At 41.4% G+C, this 22,656-nt stretch overlaps 1 protein-coding gene across 2 annotated transcripts in view; it reads left to right on the forward strand.

Moving 5' to 3' along the window:
- The window catches only part of LOC146984854 (prickle-like protein 2), a 39,186-nt gene that overhangs the window by 14,243 nt on the left and 2,287 nt on the right, over nt 1-22,656 (forward strand). The window contains exons 2-8 of one of the 2 annotated variants that reach the window (XM_085782378.1): nt 12,815-12,999; nt 18,276-18,389; nt 18,496-18,633; nt 19,136-19,339; nt 20,615-20,801; nt 21,477-21,631; nt 21,751-22,555. In XM_085782378.1, the coding sequence (XP_085638504.1) occupies nt 12,868-12,999; nt 18,276-18,389; nt 18,496-18,633; nt 19,136-19,339; nt 20,615-20,801; nt 21,477-21,631; nt 21,751-22,555 (1,735 nt within the window). In that variant the 5' untranslated portion in view covers nt 12,815-12,867. The remainder of the gene's footprint in view (nt 1-12,814; nt 13,000-18,275; nt 18,390-18,495; nt 18,634-19,135; nt 19,340-20,614; nt 20,802-21,476; nt 21,632-21,750; nt 22,556-22,656) is intronic. The other variant, XM_085782379.1, reaches the window with a different exon arrangement.

Below are 22,656 nucleotides of genomic sequence, written 5' to 3' on the forward strand. Positions count from 1 at the left end.
CCTGTTTTTTGTTTAGTTTTTTCTTCAAAATCAGTTGCAGTTTGTGATTATACACATTTGTAAAACTCACAAAAATTCAAGGCAATGTTTTGGTATTTGTTTCTCCAGTGAGTTTAGGTACAAGGAGGAAAAGGTTTCAGTCAAATGTGAACCTAGTTTTTGAGCCATTATGTAACTCAGAAATGACATAATATCCAGTATAACATAACTGTAACGCCATAGGTTAGACTGAGAGTATAACACAGTGCTTTGATTCAACAGTGTCTTCCCTATCGCTATCGCTCTAACCCTGGAATCTGTCAAAGTAATGGAGCAATCTGGAGAAACAACAAGCAATTTAAGGGGGTTCAAGTCCTTGTCCCTCACACCATCAAGACGACTCAGGGATGTACCTGACCTGTAATGCTAGAGCAGAGCAGAGCGAGGCTCACGGTGGTTTTACTGCCAGAGTGTTGCTGATCACAGGAAAATGGCTTTTATACAGATACGTGTTTCAGCTCCTCTCTGCCACGATGCTTCATATGAAGAGACCCGTGGGAGGACGTGCAAAAACGCATAGCAACAGACTCTTTCTTTGCTGCTCTCTCTCTCACACTCACACTCACACACACATTATCACACAAGCACATTAACACACACACACACACACACACACACACACATGTACAGACAAATAAATACACGCCTGCACAGATATAGCACACATGTAAGGGGCCCACCCCCAACACAAGGCTCTGTGGAATAGTAATGGCCCTGTATTAAAGACAACACCCTCAGGCAAACGATGTAAATGGCATCACACAACAGGAATTAGCCTCAGTTTGTGAATCACCACCAGCAGCAGCAGCAACAACAGCAACAGCAGCAGTCGAGGGAGCACATGCGCCACTGCCCACCCAGCTGCACTCACACAGGTCATGGGCGTATAGTCTGCTGCTCTGTGTGTGTGTGTGTGTGTGTGTGTGTGTGTGTGCGTTGCCATGTCAGACAGAGTCGCTCTCCTGTGGCAGCCCCACTGCTCCTCAGCACCACTCTTTTGTCATCACACCCGATCACGCCTGTCTGTCAAATCATTTGGGGTGAAATTCCCTCAAAGAGATGTGGTACGATGAAGAAGCTGGTGAACACCGGCGCGGAGCCGTATATCCATTTCTCTCAGTCAGATACAGGATTGCGCCTGTGCCTGTGCAGCGGTGTAGAGAGCGCTCTGCCTGTTGAAACCCTGCAATTCTATTTCAGGCCATCCCACACACAGTGGGAGAGGAGCAGAAATGTGTCACCCTTTAATTACACTTTTCAGGTCCTTGTGAAATTTTGTGCATCTGTAGGTAAGAGAGAGTCCTACTTTGGATTTCAGGAACACACCTCCAGCAATTATCACATCAGGGACACGAACATTAGCGTGTGACAGTGTGTACGCTTTAATTGGTTTGATTGGAGCATTTTGGGTTTATTTGCCTGTACCTTTAGGGTCGCCGCAGCTCCGGCACACGAAAAATGATGTCCCTCTAGCTATTGATGACAACACCGCATGAGTAATGCAGACAGCCAATTTGAGTGTGTGTTATGTTCCCAATTATATCACCAGTATTGTCACCCACTCCGAGCTTTTCTCAGTCTGTTCTGCCAGCTGAACCACAGAGCTTTATTCCTATAGAGTCAACCCCTTTCAATTAATTTCTTGTTAGTCCTGATCCAAATAAGCTGCAGTAAGAATTTAATCCTCATAACTGGATTATGAGGTGATTGGCGCTACAAGAGAGCTGTTTGTTACTGAAATGAAGGGTTACATAATTCTGGATTTGACGCCGTATTGACAGCCAATCAGGAGCGATCAGTCTGTGAACAGCTGTATCACCGAAATCAGAATCTGGGAGGAAAATGACTTCCTTGAGACGAGAGCGAACGGCGTATTGGCTGTTTTCATTTTGCTGAGTGTGTCCTTGATAATGATCTTCCACGCAGATCTCTGAGTGCACACACACACACAAACACACACACACACACACCCTTCTGTGTGCTTTAGGATTAAGGAACAAGATGGAGGAATGAAAAACACTGAACTTGTTTTAAAGATTGTCTTTAAAAGAATATATTTCCTCTGCTCCAGCACGAGCCAATCTGACAAAGAAAAATATTACCTTCGGTTGCATATTCTATCCTCTATCCTCAAATACACACACAAGCTATTGCCATGTTGTATTTTCCATTTCCATTACATGTACAGTATGTATGTGACTGAGAGAGCTGGGCACAGGTCACTGTATTTATACAACCAGCCCGACTCCATGGAAGGTTCCTGTGCTCCGGCGCAATCGGTCCCTGCTGCATGAGATAATTTCTCCATCACTGGGGGATAGACTAGAAAGCCTGGAAGTTTGAGCATTGGGAGGTGTATGCGTGTGTGCATGTGTGTGTGTGTGTGTGTGTGTGTGTGTGTGTGTGTCTAAAACCCTTTATTATTAATCAGCGATAACTGTGAGTTAAGCAGGGGAGGGAGGAAAAGGTCAAGGGATGACATTTTGGGGCTGTTGTAAGTCCAGTAGGAAGCTCACACAGCAGCGTTTTAGTGGAGCAGTAGGTTACTGTCACTGTGTCGGTCCTGCCCACAGTGCTGTGTTGTTGTGTCACTGTGTGAATCCGTGGAAAAAGAATTGAAAGCGTTTGTGTTTGGCTGATTATTGTGCACATTTAAGATTCATCACTGTACGTCTGGTGTGCGAGAGTGTTATTGAACACAGCGCGGCGAGTCGAACTGTACCCACTGAGCCGCTTGAAAGCCATTTTCATCAGGAGACTGATGGAGGTGAAGAGGACGTCGCCAGATTTCCTCCATCTGTTGTCCCGTAGAAATTGATTATATCAGTTGATTATGTAAGTGAGGAATGAGAGGAACCAACGTATTAGTTTCGTAGCGCAGCTCTGGGAACCAGCGTGAAGGATCACAGTATCAGTTGACGGAGACCAATATTAATAAATGTGCATCAAAGCGTATCAGTTTAATCTAGGTTTTTTTTTCTTATGTAGAAGTAAAACCATAATCTGATAAATGGCCCAATCCTCATGTTCTGCCTCTGCTTTGGAGTGTTAAACAGCACTTAGGCAGATAATTATCATTAGAGAAGCTCTATGAATGATCAGAGGAATATTAGTGACACAAAAAAGCTTTTTAATGTTTTCCTCATCATGTATGTTGAAAGAGCAGCGCAACATATCTGAGAAGGAGCTTTTATAGGCAACGACAACTGAAAAAAATGCAAATATAAGACGCTTAATTCTGTATCGGTTTTGTTTGCACTCTCACTTCTGCACTTTAATTCGTTGTCTAGTATCTCTGGGTAATTGTGTTGCCTTAGCAGTATCTGTAAATTGAATGAATAAATGAATGAGGTCTGGCTGATGACAAGATACATGGGACAATTCATTACCAGAACATCACAAACATCCGCTTTCTCACTCTCCCACTGAGCAACTCTGATTATCTAAAGAAAATAAATTTGCATTTCAATTTTTCAGTGACTGACCTTCGCTGTATGTACTTCGTCACACCGTGTTTTAGTGTGGCACAGTTCTCCCGAGGGGATATTGCCGGAGCGTTTGATGTTTTACAGAGGAGGCCTGGGGACAAACCTAAACCACTAACCACTTCTTTAACATTCGGAGCATGCGTTTAACCACTACACACACACAGAGTAAGCAGAAAATGTACTGGGTAAAAAAAAAAAAAATCTTCAAACCTCCCACAGCACTATTTCATCGGATGTGCTGAGTCTTTGAGATGGAGTTGAAAGTGGTAAAGTGCTGCCATTAACAGCAGAGGGGAGTAAATGACATGTGCTGTATCTGTTGCATCTGGTTTTACAGTATGTACGTAAACGTGTTCACGGTGTCCATAAATCCCAAACTGTCTTGTATCAGCCACATTATAGCAGCAGAGTCCACATGCAGGCAGGCACAGGGTGATTAATTACTGTATGATAATTTCTCAGTGTTTGTTTGCAATCACATCATTGGCTAAATGAGCAGAGATCCAAGAACCTGTCGAGACCATTAGTGTCTTCTTCTGTTCGACTCGAGCTGACACAGGACTGAATTCATTCAATTTAAGACTTCACTGGTTTCACTGGACTTAGCATCTAATTTAACAATGAAAATTCAAAGCGTCACTTTATCTGACTTGACTTGACTTGACTATCTTTATCTTAGTCCATGGCTGCAAAAAAAATCTATTTTTGCCTCAACCCGAAGAGTAAAAGTTTGTGTTGTGATGTCGGTTATACTATTTGGTTGAGTCAGAGGCAGAGCTATAATGTTAAAGGGACAACGAGGAGTTTTGGAAAAGCGAAGCGTTTTCACACTACATTTATGAGCCTCCGCGCGCACCATACATTTCTTTGACCGGCGCAAGACGGACTCATGTTTTCATTCATCATCGTAGTTACAACCATAAACGGCGATTCTGCGGCATTATTCTCATAACTCGCCTCGTTTTTTTTTTTTTTTTTTTTTTTTACACCTTCCTTCCTCTCTCCGGTCCGTCTGTGCTGAACCTGTAGCCATCTTGTTGTTGTCTGTCTGCCTGTGTCGGCATGCATGTCTTTTTGTGGTGTCGTTATATTGTGTATGCATGCAGTTTGTGTCTGTGCTTCTGCTTTGCATGCTGTGGTGTGATGTGTCTTTGCTGCATGTGTTGGGGATGTATTGAATTATGTTTTCTGATTGATGTTATATATGTTCTTTTGTCATGTCATGTTGTATGTTCTTTTGTCAAGTTGTTAATTGCTGTGCATGTTTGTAGATTGCCTTGGCTAATAACTTTGTAATTTTAATCATATTCATATTCTGTTTTTAGGGTGACTTTTTAACATCCGTCTGGGGACTACAGATGAAAAATAGCCTCTTGGCTAATTCTGGCGCATTTACAGTGATGTTATTAATGTGCACTGTCCCTGTTTTCAAATAAACTTATAAACTAAAAAAAAAAAAAAGGATTACCATTAATAATAACAAAATAACGATAGAGACAGAACGATATATTTATCGAAAATGGGCTCATTAACAAGTGTGGGTAGCAGAGATTCATCCACATTAACGTGAGACTTTTTTATAACCGAATAGAAACTCCTCGTTGTCCCTTTAAAGGTGTACAGAAATGGCCGTTTGTCCTGTTCGTCGCGCCGAGTTGTCACGAGTTGCCGCAAGAGTTTACCCGAGTAAGGAAAACGAATTTGATTGGTCGTTATCGAGCGGGCGGGACATTCAAATTGGGGCGAGACCGAGCTCCGTGTGTGTGTGTCTCAGACGTTTGATTGACGGATGACGGATCCAATATCAGCGGCTGGTGAATCGTGAGCAGGCTGACGTATAATCCGTGCTCCTGCATTATCCAATGCGAAAAAAAATACCACACTTTCATCCCGGATTTAATCAAAAATAGAATTTTGCACAAAGTTTGGCCTACATCGTCTGATAGATGAGTTATTACACTAATTGTATGACCCAGAGTGGGCTCAAATTCAATTTTCTTTTCTGTACAGATTCATATTTACTCACTAGCTATCTTAGCCTTTCTTAACCCCAGTGTATATAAACTAATAAAAATGTTGTTTGGTTATCTGCATCTGTTATGAGAAGCAGGAAGTTATCAGTTATCGGTGAAAAAAAGAGTCATCGTGCAATCCCTGGTGAAAATGTAAGTATACAGCAGGAGGCGAGCAAGATCATAATTACTCCTGACACACTGTGTAGTGGTACCAGATAAGGAGATTAAAAGTCGGGTTTGCATTATTTTTGCTGTCATGGAGAGCGCGCTGTTGATTCCGACTGGTATTGCTCTCACTGTGAAGAGTTAATAGAGCCTTGGTCAGGCTCTGTGCTTCAGCTGAGCACCTCCTCTCATGTCAGCTTTTACATAAATAAGAGCTTTTTCTCTCCATCACTCGCTCTCCTCTTTCTCTCATGCACACCCACACAGAGCCTGTCAGAGGCACATGAGGATGGGAGGAGGAAGGAGAGAGGTGGGTGAAGCATGACACGTGAAAAAGGAAACGCGTTGCTCTTAACAATGCATCTACAGCCCTCTATCTCTTGTTTCTCTGTGTTTTTTTCCCGTCGTTCCTTCTGTTTTCCGATGGCGTGCGTGTTGGAGAGTATCCACTCCCGCTGAAATCTGAGCTATTGTGATTTTACACGCAGAGCTTCTTCTCTTTGTTCTCAAAATTACCCAATTTGTTGAGAAAATCTTCCCTCCTCTGGCACAGGCGTGTTGATTAATCTCAGTTAATTTATGTGTAATTTAAGATACTGCTAATTGGATCCAGCTGAAGGAGAGGCTTATTATGAAAAAAAAAACTAAATTCAGGCTCTGTGATGATTTGTGATCTGTAAAACATATTATGTCTTCAATATTATCCCTTACATAACCCTGCAGTAACACTGTAGAGAGAAAAGAAAACACAGAAGGGAAGATCCGTGGATCTGGACAAAGAAGATAGTTGAGAGAAACATGTATCACAGCTCTCTCTGTCTCTTTTGCTCTCTCTGCTTGTACTTTGTTGTTAAATCAATTAAATCATACATTTCCACTGACACTAGTAAATGGGTGTTGTTCAGGACTTTGCACACCAATCGGTTGCCATGGCAACTCGCAGAGTTTTTCCAAACGACCCTACAGTCGGCTGAGTGCTGCCTCACCGAGGTACAGTTTGGATGAGTTGTCTCCTCTGTATCCCAGTCGCTCTGCATGGTTAAAATAGCACGCAGCATTACTTTCTTTGTCCTTTTATCTTTTTTCTTTTTACATGTATTTCCCAACTAAAACTGAAATCTTTTGCTGCCTGCAAAAACTATCTATAAAAAGAAGGTTTCAAAATAGATTAATGTTTTGTGCTGCTTCTTTTTTTTATTTACACTGATTTACAGAAAGAAAAAAAATCCCTAATATGACATCTCTAGAAATCTCTACAAAGTGATTTGACCAAGTAGAGTTGTTGAATCATTGCTTGCATAAATAGTCAGTGTTTTGTTGGACACACATGAATTATGACTAGTTATTTATTAATTGTGGGGCTGTACCAGTGTGTGTGGTTAAGGTATTGCATTTCATTAATGTAAAGATACAAATTATGCAATAGGGGTTGAGTGATTACAGGCATGGCCAATAATATCGTCCGACATTCAGCATTTTTGCCATAATCGGGCTGTTTTTTTCACAGATAACCGATAAAATAAGTTTATTTTAAAACCTGCTCCTTTGGCTCTGATTTGTGTTGGAATTTGTGTTATTCTTCAAAGATTTAAGGTAAAAACAAACAAACAGTACATTGTATTGAGTCTAATCCCAGGTTTGTTATTCTAAATTTGACACCTATATTTTCACTTTTACTACAAATACTTGGTGTAGCAAAAATGCTAAGTAATTTCTAGCTTCTTTATCTCTCAGGGGACTTTGCTGCTGTCTGTGTTTTAAACTGTTGATCAGATTTAAACATCTGTGCATCACAAATGGTATTTTTTTCGTTGCTAAATGATAATGAAGTAGTTGTCAGCCAACATATTGAGGAATGTTACCATTCCTCTTCGCACCACTGTCAAAAAAAAAGAGCAGAGATTTGACACATTTTGCTTCCACTTCCCTCCTGAGACAAAAGGCTGATATTTTTGCTTTAGCTGCTCAGTGCCATCTGACCCAGAAAGTGTTTCCAATATCGCTGGTGGTAATTAGGACATCATTACGGTTTAAAGGTCAAATATTGAGTAAAAATAGGGGGGAAGTTGAGACAAGATGAGACCATGTTTGTAATGGTTGTAGACTATACACGTTGAGTAGAGGGCAGCGAGTAGCCTCTGCAGTTTTTATTCCAGCTTCCCTCAGGTCCTGTCACTGATTATTTCCTCCTATCTGGCTGAAAGTGTATTGATTGGCTGGAAAGAGAGTGTGCAGTCTCTTTGGTCCTCGTGGCACATGATTGCCTATTCCTGTCTGTAGACCTTTATACATTGTTAATTACCAGAGCCTGATCCTTTCACAGCTGTGCACTAAACCCATCACTGACTGATATACCTTCACTGAGCTTTTCAGTTCTTATTCTAATGTTTCCTACACAAGTTAGACATTTGATTGTTGACATTAAATAAAATGACTCTGTGAACATCATTAAACTAGCGCCTCCTTTCATCCCTTGATTGTTCTCTATTGATTAAATGACTCTGAAACATTTGAGCATTTAATAATTAAGATCAACAGAGCACAGTGGTTTAGGGACATAAACTCTTAGAAATTATTCTCATCTACTCTCAATTATAATCACACATCAAAGGGAAAAAACTTGCTGTTCTACAATATATAATTTACCATAATTTGCTACAAGAAAGACCATCACCAATCACCAAGTTCAACCATCAGTCATCAGGCTACAATCTACAGAGATGTAAAAGTGTTTATACTGAAGGTATGTTAACAATTCACCTCCAGGAAAGCAAACTAATTTCAAAAATAATAGAAAATTGCGAAAATGTAAAATGACCACTTCTTCCCGAAGCACAAATGACCCTAGAAGTACTGTATGCCTCCTCCAGGAAACAGAAGTTCACAACTTGTCTCTCCTCTCTCTCTGTGTTGCTGGGGAAGAACAGAGGAGTGTGTTATGACTAACCAGTCGGCCTGGCAAGTGTGTATTACGTCAAAAAGTCACACACTCATCAGCAGCCTTCTGTACCAGCTGAATGTGCATTCAGTCAAAAGTCGGGGTGTTGAGACGCCACATCGTGATGAGGCTGTTTAACATTAAGCTGCGTCTTTGATAACAATAAGGACTTAGACTACAATCAGATGAGTAAACTGTTAATGGAAAGTACCGGTGCACATAGAGACACTGTCTGTCATCGCCTCACTCTGACATCGTGAATAAATGATTTATCATGGCTCCATAGTTTTAAAATATGTACTTACTGAAAAGAAGGCTGCGAACTTCCGCGCTCTGTCAGCAGTTAGGGATGGATCTTTTTTTTTTCACAGCAGACATTTTGATCTGTCATAGCAGGTAAAAGGTGTAACATTAATCTTGGTTCCATTTCCTTTATGTGCCCCAGTGAGCCGTGTCACAGAGCCAGCAAGTACGCCACCGTGGCCCCGGCCATCATTCATTATGCCTGGGGTTTTGTTGCTATGGCATGTCTACTTTAGAAAAGGCTTATTAAAAAAATTTAAATTCTACTCAGGCAAAGTCGATTTATTTCATATTCTGACAGTATGGGATGTACTTTTTTTTCTTTTTTCTTTTTCTTTTTTTCCTTACCTGGAGTTAGAGGAGGGAATCTGGTCAGAAGCAGCTCTGTCTCATGTTTGGCCTGCAGCACAAACACTGGACACACAGGGGAGAAAAACAACTTGCCTCACTCCACCAAAAGTGCCTCCATGCATCTCCAGAGCTGTGTATGTATGTACAAATGATATATTGTGTATTTAATACGTGTACACATAGAAAACACAGACACTGTTGCATAATGAGCGGTTTGTGTATGATCTGGGCTGTTTCCTAACGGCCAGCAGCTGAGGCAGTGATCATTAATAGTCCAGGTACAGTGCGCTTGCTTGCTTGCTGGCCTTGCATATCTCCTATAACTGAAGGAAAACCAGGGCCGTGCAGAGACCTTTAGAGGGACACGTGCTCGAAGAGGCACATGGAACCATTTTTAAACATAATTTACGTCATAACCTCTTGATTTATAGCAGCTCATATTCAAACAGCAACATGGCAAAGGGACAGATGCTCAAGCCTCCACAGACTAAACTGTAGGAAAAACCCTGTAAAATTACAAATTGACCTTTATTATTACTATGTTTATTGTTTTTTAAGCAACAACTAATACAGTTTGTTATTTGGTGAGTTTGTGAAGTTCTTAGAGGTGAATAATGTTTTCTTTGAATGGAGCCAGAGTACCTGCTCCCCCCTGGGTCTACTCTTTATACTGAGCCTTTGTTGCTATTGAATGGACAAATACAATCTCATCTAACTCTTGGGAAGAAAGCTAATGAGCATCCAAGAATTTCTGATTGTGATTCAGATCAGCTTTAAAAAAAAACAAACGTTAAACTGTTCATCTTAGTGAAACGGTACAAGTTGGCAAAAATGATTGACAGTTTACAGCTTATTAACCTCCGTGTGTAATCCCCAGTCAAGTGTATTTCGCCAAAAGGTTTGAATATTTATATTATAAAAATCATTATTCTTTAACAATGTGCATTAGAAACCAATACCAGCCTCCAGTGCAAGAATATAGTAGTTAAAATTGTAGTCATGTTCTCCAGTAGCTCTCTGCTGTGATTTCGTATTAACCAGCACACATTTGAACTGACGCGTACCTGGTGCAACAGGCTGCAGGTTTCCCAGCAGGCCTTCTCCCTCTCTCTCCCTCTCTCAGCCTCCATACTCCAATGAAGACGAGCCTCGGGCCAGGCTGGAGGTCCAAGGTTACATACCTGTGATTTCTCCTCACAAAGAAATCAGCAGCACCCATCTTAGAGAGATAAACAGTCCTCAGCTCTGCTCGGATGGAGGCTGACTCACTGGCTCAGTCTGTGGAAATGTCTGCTGCTCCTCGGCCGTCGCTTAAGCTCTGTTGTTCTGTGATTTCTAATCTGCGGGAAATGGCGTTGCTGCTGTCTGGAAACTGCCAGAAAAGACCCGTCTCATAGTTTGGGGGCAGACACCATGAATCAGAAATGTCACGGCCTGTTCACAGTTTCTCACTGGCCAACATGCAGTGTTGTTTTTGCCAGTGGACTGCCTGTGACTTTGGTCCTTCACCTACAGACACATTATTGGCATTTGTCCTCATTGATCAGTTTGTACTCTGAATGAAGTACAACAACCGCAGCGAATTCAATAATCAGCATAGATTTTTTCAACAAAGACTCTGACAGTGTTTAAACAACATCGGTTCCCTTCCACTTTTACATTAATTGCTTCTAATATATCTCCACTGATAAACTTTTAGAAAAAAAAAAGCCACAATGAGTTCATTCTAGCTCTCTCTGATGGCCCACTAAATATTCTAGTTGCCCGTAAAATGAATTGCATTTCATTTTCATTCTTTGGCGGTGGAGGCGATACCTAGTGCTGTTAATTATTCATGTGTGCAGCTGTTCTCCTCTCAGACAGAAAGAAGGAGGAGAAGATCAAATCTATCTCTAATCTACACATTCAAGTAAAGCTGTGAGTGCACGAGGGTCAGCGGATAATGATGTGTTAGGACTGCACTGTTAACATCATAGCACAGTAGGATGTTAACATACTGTGCTTTTAAATAAAAAGAAAAACACATATACATTTAATATCTGAACCACACAAATGATGGATTATTGCCATGAAATGTTTTACAGATCATGCTCCCATCAAAATTGTATTCACATTCAAATTCCTTATAGTTTTGTTGGCTAAAATGCCAAAAATTATAATTCAAAAAGTATAAATAGCTTCTACCCTGTACCCACACTCACACAGGTTAGATTGATTAGCAACTCTAAATTTTCCATAGCTTTGAATGTGAGCGTAAATGGTTGTTTTGTCTTTGTGTGTCAGTCCTCCCTGTGACAGTCGGGTCGTCTGTCCAGTGTGTGACCTTCTTCTCCTCCAGTGTCAGCTGGGATTGGCTCCAGTCCAATCCTCATAATCCCAACCCTCAAGGATGAGCCTCAAGGAAAGATAGATGGACGATCACATTCCCATCACCCTCACACAGTCTTTGTCTTGCTGCTAATCAGCAAATGTAAACATGAGCAGGTTTAACTAACATGTTAACATTCATCAGAAAGAGATACTTTACTTGACACCTATCTCTATAACACATTATAACCATACTTATAATGAGTTATAATGCAGTTATAGCACTGTATAACTATAGTTATAAACACTCATAAATGATCATAATGCTTTATAACAATAATCATAACACACTATAAAGCATTATCTTGACTTATAAGGTCAGGTATTATAATACGTTATAACTGTTAGCAACTGGCTGACAATGCCCACATTTATAATGCATTATAAATATGGTTATAATGTGTTATAATTGGCTTATAAACGTGTATAACTATCATTAAACACTCATAAATCACATAAGACTTTATAACAATAAGCATAACACATTATAGAGCATTATAACTCTATTATAATACCAAGACCTTATAAGCCATTATAAAATGCTGTATGGTGTGTTATGCTTATTGTTATAAAGCATTATGATAATTTATGAGTGTTTATAATGATAGTTATAAATGTTTATAAGCCAATTATAACACATTATAACTATATTAATAATGCATTATCGATGTGGTCATTGTCAGTGAGTTACTAACAATTATACTGTAACCTATTATAATACCTGACCTTATAAGTCATGATAAAATGCTTTATAGTGTGTTATGATTATTGTTATAAAGCACTGATAATTTATGAGTGTTTATAATTATAGTTATACAGTGCTATAACTGCATTATAACTCATTATAAGTATGGTTATAATGCCTTATAGAGATAGGCGTCTAGTAAAGTGTTACAGATAGGGTCCCTAACCCTTACAGCCAGACAGGATGGCTGTAGGCTCTGTTCTGTGGTCTGTTTGTTTGTTTGTGTGAGAATATGAGTGAGACACAAAGGTATTATTCATAACATTCATGTTTTCTATAGCCCTGGTGTCTCTGACGTTCACAGCTTCACATTCAGCCCAGAATACTAATATAAAACATCCCATTTTGTTGTCTTTACTTTCTTGCCTCCTTCTTACTCTGCTCTTTTTTCCCTCCTCAATAGGGAAACCTGTGACCTCTGAATCAGTTTGTGTAGAGGAGCATGTTGTGACAGCCATGTCTCTGGAGATGGAGAAGACCATCACCAAGCTGATGTACGACTTCCAGAGGAACTCCACTTCTGACGATGACTCTGGATGTGCTCTGGAGGAATACGTCTGGGTTCCCCCCGGCCTCAGTCCTGAGCAGGTACACCGGCTCGTCCGTCTCCTTTTTTTGCTAGTCACAGATATTCATTCGACACACTGACACCCACTCGCTCCCGTCACTTTGTTACCTAATGCTTATTTTTGTGCAGCACAACCAGGCCACGGCGAATTAAACCGAATCGGTCAGAGGAATGAAGTCATTTGTATGCTAAAATGTTTGTGGCGTTTCCCTAACAATCCAGAGAAAAGTCACTGATCTGAAAACAAGACAGCGGAACATTATTGTTTTTAAAATCCCCTTCATGGTGTTTTAGTCCTTTAGACTTTGGGTTGGGGTATGAGGAGGAGGAGGAGGAGGAGGAAGAGGAGGAGGAAGAGGGTGGGGGTGTGTTCGCCACACAAATCACTCAGACATGGCTGTCAGGCGTTTCATGGGAAGCTAATTGTAAGGACAATTTTCAGCTGTCAGTGTTGAAGCTAACACTGTGTAGGAGGTGAGGTGGGGGTGGTGGTGGGGTCAGCACCTCAGCTTATCACGCACAAAAGTCACAACAAACAAGTTTTGCGCAATGGTTTGCACAGATAAGTCTTAAAATGTGTGCAACACCTTCTCATCACAATCCATGCTATCTACACAGTTATCTTATATCTTATCTTATAGTTATCTTATAACAAACCGTTAATATTTAATCCACACTCAAACCTAAGCAACAAGGATGTTAACTGTACTCAACAAGATATTATTACAAGGTTTACAACAGATATGACAGACAACTTGGGCTGTGTGTGTGTGTGTGTGCATAACTGTGTTAGAAAGAGAGGGAGACAGTTGGTCTCCCACTCATGAAGTTGTTGAGCCTTTCCAGTAGAGTTATCCATCACTGCAGTTGAATTAGCCGCTAAACTGCTGGACGCAAAAAGCAAAGGGGGCACGTCTGTGTGTTGACAATTCACAAAAGCAACGTGAACGTAAGTGCCGCTCACACTTAGTAGAGTTACATTAAAGGGATAGTTCACCCAAAATTCAAGTTTCAGAGTCCTCCGTGCCTTCTCTGAGTTACAGCGGGGCTCCGTGCAGCACTGCATGTCCATATGATGGTTGAGAACGGAGCTCACTTATCTTCGTCCAAAAAGACACACCAAAAACCATCCAAATACCTCCATAGTGCTCGTCTGTAATGTCCCTCTTGTATTGAAGCCCCGTCATGACAAATTGTTCCAAAAAAAATTAAATAACACTATATTTTAAGCTTGTTTGTAGCGGAAGCTCCCAGCACTGCTCTTCCTGGTCCGTCCAAATCTCGCGCGATTTGCACTGACGCCGGCTTCCGCTACAAACAAGCTTAAAATATAGACTTACTTAATTTTTTTCGGAACAATTTGTCATGACGGGGCTTCAATACAAGAGGGACATGGAGGTATTTGGATGTTTTTTGGTGTGTCTTTTTGGACGAAGAAAAGTGAGCCGTCATATGGACATGCAGTGCTGCGCCGAGCCCCGAAATTTGAATTTTGGGTGAACTATCCCTTTAAAACGTTAAACCTGAGGTAAAGTTATCTGAAATAAAAAACATAATTAAACCTTAGATTAACTAAATAATTTCATTTTCCCAATCCCTGACAGCCTAGGTACTGTAAGCCTCACCTGCCTCCCCTGACTGTCACTGAACCATAACCATCATGAAAAGGATCCACACACTGATTAACTCCGTCTGATGAACAGACGCGGAGCGATAATTAAATTAAGATTAAATGTCTGAATCACTCTGTTATATGAGCTCAAAATATATGGAACCGTGGATGAACCATTTTGTCATACTCAGATGTACCAGGTTATGTTTATCCAGGAAGAAGAACAAAGCATTTCCCTTGATCACCATCGAGTATATGATTACTTATTTCAAAAATAGAATATGATTCATCATCATTCTACATAACTATCTGTATATTGTCATTTCCCCCCCTTATTGGAATACTAGGCCTGAATTTGTTTAGCATTTTCGTGTATCCTTGCAAGTCTAAACCCAGAGGAATGGAAGTAATTTGAATCAGTGAATGTTTGGATGAGTCTAATTGAAAACGTGTGGCGTTGTGTTGATGTGTGCAGGTTTCAAAATTCCCTGTCTATACTCATTTGCAGTTTAAATGCCTTTTAATTGTCTGCCTGACCAAGCTAATGTAATCAACTGCGCATATCCAGAGAAGGAGGAGTCCTCCTCATCGTTTTTATTTTTGTCCATTGTTATCGTCAGTTCCGACAGAGAACAACAAACGCGGTTCTGTTTGGCTATATTGGGCATAAACACTCGTGTCTTTATTTAGTAAGAGCACCACTCTAATGCAATGGGCCTCCTAGGACTGTGTTAACAGATGACAGGCTGGGCTGATAACAGTCATTTTCACCAGTCAGCCATCTTGACAGGATGCTGAAAGAGGCTGCAGCTTCTCATCCAACAGGAGGTGCGGGCAATTGTGGCCGCCTGTTGCTTTATTTAATGCACTTGAATGTAATGATTTTTCAGCCTGTCACTTGTGGCTTCTCCCCACACAATGGCGTTAATGTGGCAAAAGAAAATACTCGTCTCATGAAGTACAGTCGGAGCTGTCAGAGCTGTCATTTGTTGTGACAGTAAAAGTTTATCTGTGAGAGAGAGGATCAACTTGTTTCTGACATTGTGCTCTCCAATGTTGAACCATCCACTTCTGACCATTTCTGACTCAGTGTCCAGCAGATAATCACTGTAAAAATCATAATCACCGGTGAAGTGAAACTAAGAGCATTTACTCAAGTGTTATACATAAGCACAAATTAGAGGTACTGCTACTCCACTACACTGCAGGGAAAAATACTTCACTTTTTACTCCATTGTACCTTCTTATGACAGTTTTGGTACTTTATATGTACACAGTAAGAGTTTATCTGACAGTATTTAATATAATTATTATAATAATTGTAATAAAATTACTATAATAATTCCAGATTTTTAGTTGTAAGGATTTGCTCTTTTCTTTTCTTTTCTTTTACTTTATTTCATTTCATTTTATAAACCAGTCAAGCTTTTAATTGGGTAAATCGTCAATAAGTGAATCCATGATGAGAATAATCATTAATTGCTAAAAATGTGAAATACTTGAACATTAGTACCTGTGGAATAATCTATATTTCTATGTCTAATGATAACAGCATAGCAGTGACCGAAGAAATATTTCTTGCTTTTTCTTTTAATCCTGAGTGCTTTTCACGAGTATTCTTTACAATATGTTGTAATAATAATAATACTAATGTTCAGAATTCTGATGTTGTAACACAACACATCTCCATTGTCAAAAACTATAGTGTTCATTGAGAAATTGATGTTATTATGAATTGCTCAATTAGATGATGAATCTTAAATCAAGCAGAAATAATTTGCATCATCATCTTTCTAGCTCAAATGTGAACATTTGCTGCTTCTGCTACCTCTTCTTCCTCAGTGATACAGTAAATGTAACTTGCTCTGACAAACGTGACGACATTGTGTCGGACTAAATGTGTATTGTCACCAGAGCAGAAACAATAAATTGATCAAATGAGGAAACTCTGGTGATGATAGTGAAAATAATAATTTTACTTTACCAAAGTCTGAGCTTAAAAGAGGTAAGAGTCGTTAGGCAAAATATAATATCTAAAGTGCTGTTGCAGCCTTAACCGATGGCAGTGGACATGCAGTATGAGTGAATATTTAGTGATTTATTGGCACTTTCCCTCTCCTTCTGAGCTCTTCCATTTGAAGTAATCCCTCACCTCAAATGACCTTCACTCACAGAGCTGGCATGAGACTCAGTGCCCCCTCCTCAGCGTGGAATAAAACATGGGGGGGGGGGGGCTACAGAGAATCTGAGGGGCAGCGCTCAGAGACACACCGTCCTTCCCCTCTTCACCCTCCTCCTCTCGGCAACTTCAACAATATAGATCTTTCCCCTGCAGCGAGCGCAGGACCACCTCCTGTCAAAGACCGCTTTGCTGAAAATCAGAGAGAAGTGACATGATTGCTTTCCGCTCCGTTGAGTGTTTGCGTCTCAAACACCCGTCAGGTCTCTCTCTATTTCACCCACTAATATGCGAATACAAAAGAGGATTCAGGCCACGGATACCGAGCCTTACTGCGTCATGAATTCTAATTGCAGTGACCGGTGTGAGTAACGGAGATTTCCTTTAAGCAAGGAGAATATTAGCTGTTGAAAATTTAAAGAAGCTGATGCCGTTCAAGGTTGAGTCTTGCTGCAGCGGCACAGAGCTCATTGTGCCGAACACTTTCAATTCCAGACGCTGATTTCCAAGGGCAGCGATGGCGGAGGGCACAGAGACCATGATAAATTCATTTGAAAGCAATTTCAGATTCATTTAGGTGGTTTTGTCCCCATGACTTAATGAAATAAGTTAGATTACATAAACCTGCCCACTTTCAGAGAGAAGCATAATGGACAGAGTGACTCAGATGTCACAGAGTGGGCTTTTACATTACAGTTACAGCAGAGACTGACAGTGTCCAGTGGGAATCACCAGAAACCCCATGACATGATGTTATTGGGATTTGAAATGTTTTTTTGATATATTACAACATATACCATATACTGTACATACACATAACATAGTGTGATACATTTTTACATCATTGTAACTTTATCAACATCTGTTTTATCTAATATGATAAAGTTCTTCGTTCATTTTATTTTTACAAAATGGGATTGTCGATCAGACAGACTGACCAACACAGTCATAAATATATAGTACTCTCGTTTTCTATTAATAAAAACCTACATTTATTTTTGCATTTTACATATAAAAGATGAATATTTGTGCTATGCTGCATCTGTTTTCCCCCCGTCCATAATATCAGTTGTATGATGTTGTAAATCTGTAACTTGGTTCTCTATTGTAGTTTGGGGCAAAATAGAAGCAATTTGAAAAGAAGAAATGTCAAGAAAACACATTTGAAAATGACCCATCTCCGACGAGGACTGTTGTGGGAATAAAGCTGGGTTTTCTCCTTTCATGATATCATTTCAGTTGCACATGACGACAGATTTCCAGCGGTCTACCTCTTGGTTGGAACTGGCGTCCTGGGGCACGATCCAGCAGGCACCACGACTCGAATGAATAAAAAAAGAGAAAAACTGTTTCCATTTCACTTCTGAGAAATGTAGCTTTGTAGAGTAGTTTGAAGAACCACCTCATTCATTTTTTTCCAAACAATGGCCAAACAATATGTGACTGCATATCTGAAAGCTGTAAATCGCCATCACAAGCACATGTTTGATGTCTGTGTGTTGCAGGTGCATCAGTATTATAACTCTCTACCAGAGGAGAAGGTTCCCTACATAAACAGCCCAGGAGAGAAATATCGCATCAAACAACTGCTTCATCAGTTGCCACCGCATGACAACGAGGTGCAGAAGAGCGCATTTCTGTCACCCATCTACACACAAACATTTATCACCTCCTCTTGTGTGTGTGTTTGTGGAAGTTTTCATGAAGCTGAACTATGTTTTTCAGGTGCGTTACTGTAACGCGCTGGATGAGGAAGAGAAGCGAGAGCTTAAACTGTTCAGCAACCAAAGGAAGAAAGACAACCTGGGCAGAGGCAACGTCCGACCTTTCCCCCTCACCATCAATGGAGCCATCTGTGATAAGGTAAAGCCTGCAACAGCAACCCGCTGAAGACATCAATCACAAACTCAACATCCTTATTAAAGGGTTCATTAGTCTACAGATGAAGATCTTTTTTATGCTTTTTTCTGTTTTGAATAATTATGTTCCCAGTTTTCTTGCCTCGGCTTCTTTTTGATGTTTGATCATCAGATACATGAAATAGATAGGAACTGGAAAACAGTCGATCTCTAAGAATTATTTTGAATTTCATCTTGTCCCCCACACCATCCAAATCTTTTCAGCATTTTTTTCTGTGCCTCTTTTCCCTTCCCTACTTTATCCCCTTCCTTTCCTTTCCTTTCAATTTCCTTTTGTTTTTAATGCGTTTGTCTCCACCCTTTTTCTTTAATTTCCTTGTCTCTCTTCTCCCCGCTTTTTATCGGCTTTACTGTTGCTTCCTTTGGTGCCGTTACCTTTCATTAATTCTCCTCTCCTCTCCTCTCCTCTCCTCTCCTCTCCTCTCCTCTCCTCTCCTCTCCTCCAGTGTGGTGCTCAGATAAACGGAGGGGACATTGTGGTTTTTGCTGCGAGGGCCGGTCATGGAAAATGCTGGCACCCTCATTGCTTTGTCTGCAGCATGTGTGAGGAGCTGTTAGTAGATCTCATCTACTTCCACCAGGATGGAAAGATCTACTGTGGCCGGCACCACGCCGAGAGGCTGAAACCCCGTTGTTGTGCCTGTGATGAGGTGCGTCTGTCTGGGCCCCGAGCCCTTCAGGGTTTGAAATGCCTCAGTGGTTCATAGCTCAGAGTCTTGGATGTGGATGAAATTGGTCTGGAGCAAAATCACGTCTCAGTGTTCTTGGCATTTCTCAGAAACTCCACTTGATTTCTGACCATACGTGTGGCAGGCAGGCCGTAGACAGCAATAATAACTCTGGCCACAGACAGTGCCCTGGCCTGCACTAATTAAAATCTAGTGAGGTGTGTTTACTGCTGTACAATGAAATAGAATTGTTCAGATGATTTATTCAGACAAATAGTTTCAGTTTCCTTATCTCATTAAAGGGATAGTAGCATTTTTTTTAAAGTGGGGTTGTATGATCTACAAATAGCCCCTAAGTACTTTAATTGCAGTAGAAGACTCTCTGCACTCCTCCCGTTAGCAACGCCAGCCCATAGTAGCCCTGCCCAGAGATTTACAACATACATTGTTGTGAATGGACCCAAAGAAACGGCCTATTTTTGTGGCCTAAAAGAGGTTTTACCTGAAAAAAAAATACACAGTTCCATTGTTCACTATAATACAATTTTTTCCAGCCCTTCAAAGTGCAGGAAAAACACAGTTTTTATTTGGACCTAACCAACTCACGTATCCCTCCGCCCAGGGTTAGCGCCCGCCGATCAGCAGTTGGTTAGGTCCAAATAATAACTGCGTTTTTTTCTGCACTTTGAGGGGCTGGAAAAAATTGTATTATAGTGAACAATGGAACTGTGTATTTTTTTTCAGGTAAAACCTCTTTTAGGCCACGAAAATAGGCCGTTTCTTTGGGTCCATTCACATCAATGTATGTTGTAAATCTCTGGGCAGGGCTATGGGCTGGTGTTGCTAACGGGAGGAGTGTAGAGAGTCTTCTACTGCAATTAAAGTACTTAGGGGCTATTTGTAGATCATACAACCCCACTTTAAAAAATGCTACTATCCCTTTAATAGTTCTGTGTGAGTGATATCACAAGATTGCAGTGGACAATGTGAACACAAATGGGAATCACCAAGTTATCAAATATGACAATATGACATAATGAGAGGGGAGAGTAAACCCAAGGAGTAAAATACAATGGGCCATGGATGGAGCCCTGTGGGACCCCAGGCATCAACATTCAAGTCATCTTTTCAATTAGGTGTACAGCTGTTTTAAATCCATTTAAATTCATGGCTCATTCTACATTAATTCACCACCTCCATCCAACCATCTGTACTCAGAATATCTCCGCTGATGAATATAATGTCTGGGTCACACAGATAATCTTTGCTGATGAATGCACCGAGGCAGAGGGCAGACACTGGCACATGAAGCATTTCTGCTGCTATGAGTGCGAGACCACCCTCGGCGGCCAGCGCTACATCATGAAAGATGGACGACCACACTGCTGCAACTGCTTCGAGTCCCTTTATGCGGAGTACTGTGATGCATGTGGAGAACACATAGGTACAACACAGTTTTTTTTTTATCACTCCTTCAAGTCTGCTAATGTGAACTGTTACCAAAACATATGGACATGTTTATCTTACACTCAAAGAACATGACAGAAACCCGCTAACAGCATTTTATTGTAAGTGTGGGTGTTATCAGCTCTGTGTGCCACAGCTGTGAAGAGGTGGAGTCAGTGCAGTGAGATGTGGATGGTTATTATCATCCTCAGCTCCAGTAACAGTGAAAGAGTTTGTTTCAGAGGATGCCTCCATGTTGTATCCAGATGGGAGCTGTGAAAGATGATTACTTCCCCTAGCTGGGGAGCAGAGCTGTGCAAATGTATTCGTGCTATCTTACAAATCGAGTGATCCTGCATGGGCATAGAATCACAAATGTTTTCTTTTTATCACAAAAATAAGCTCTGTTGTTACATTTTTTCCACTCCATTTCATCACTAAGAAGCAAAATGAGCTTAACCTACCAGCTAATAGCTAGAATCAGACTGTGGGCTGTGTTCATTAGCAGCACAGGCATTGTGGGATAACATTTCTGCAGTCATATTAGAGACGGCTGCACATCACATTACCATTTTTATGCAGTTACAGCTTGACCCCCCTGGTGTATTCTCTAATAAACTTGTCTCTGGTATGTTATGCACCAAAATCTTGTTTTTTTCCACTTCACCAAAAGGCATTGACCAAGGCCAGATGACTTATGATGGGCAGCACTGGCACGCAACTGAGGAGTGTTTTTGCTGTGCTCGTTGCAAGCGCTCTCTGCTGGGCCGCCCTTTCCTGCCAAAGCAGGGTCAGATCTTCTGCTCACGGTCCTGCAGCGCTGGACAGGTAAGACAGATTTCTAGGCATCTATTTGCAGATTATATTTATATCTTTTTTTTTTCTTTTCTTTTTACATATTAGCAGTTAAACAGTTGTACTAATCTGTTTTTATTTTAATCGATCAGGATCCAGATGAGTCAGACTCCTCAGACTCTGCCTTCCAAAGCGCCCGTTCCCGTGAATCCCGCCACAGCACCAAGATCGGGAAAAAGGAGCGTAGGAATGCAGAGCAGGAGCGGCGGAGTGCTGAGGCCCGCCAGTCTGCGCCCCCTCCCATGCCCGACCGTCTGTCCGCTGAAATCGACCCCCTGTCTGTTCAGATGGACCGTTTAAGCGTCTCATCTAGCCAGACTCCGAGCAGGACACCTAACCGCACACCCAGTCGCACTCCAAGCCGTGCCCCGAGCCTTAATCAGGTGTGGATGAGCCGGGATGAGCCCTACGTCCCTGCTGCCTACGAGGGGCCCCAGCGGGAACCCTCCCCCACCCCGGCACCTATACATTTGCTGGGTCAGTGCAACCCCAGGCAGGGCTACAATCCCAACGCAAACGCTCATCCTCCATCGGCTCAGAATCCCGCCAACCCAGGGAAGAGGCCTGATTCCTGGGGAAAAGAGCAAGGCAACACCAAGAGGACCCCCATGGCTGTTCTCAGGGGCCACTCCTTTAACGAAAACTGGATCCACCACAACCAGGAGGAGTTCAGGCCCAACAAGCTACGCACCCAGATGAGCTTCAATGAGATGTCGAGCCAGAACCAAGGCTTCTCTGACAAGAGGAGCATCAGCCTTCACGGTTTCCAGAGAGACGGCAGACCCCCGCTGACCAGGAGGAACCCCATCAATGCCATGAGCTTCAACGAGCCCCTCACTCCTTTAGAGCAGACCCCTCGTGGATCCATTGACTCCCTCACGATGTCCAATGCTACAGGTATAGCGATGTTAATATTACAGCACAACTTTAGGGATGTCACGGTTATAGATTTTCTTGGTACGATCATAATAATCACAGTATTACGATTATCATGATTA

Source organism: Trachurus japonicus, chromosome 7 (genome assembly GCF_045865225.1).
Source record: "Trachurus japonicus isolate A0001 chromosome 7, Traja_1.0".
NCBI lineage: Eukaryota > Metazoa > Chordata > Actinopteri > Carangiformes > Carangidae > Trachurus > Trachurus japonicus.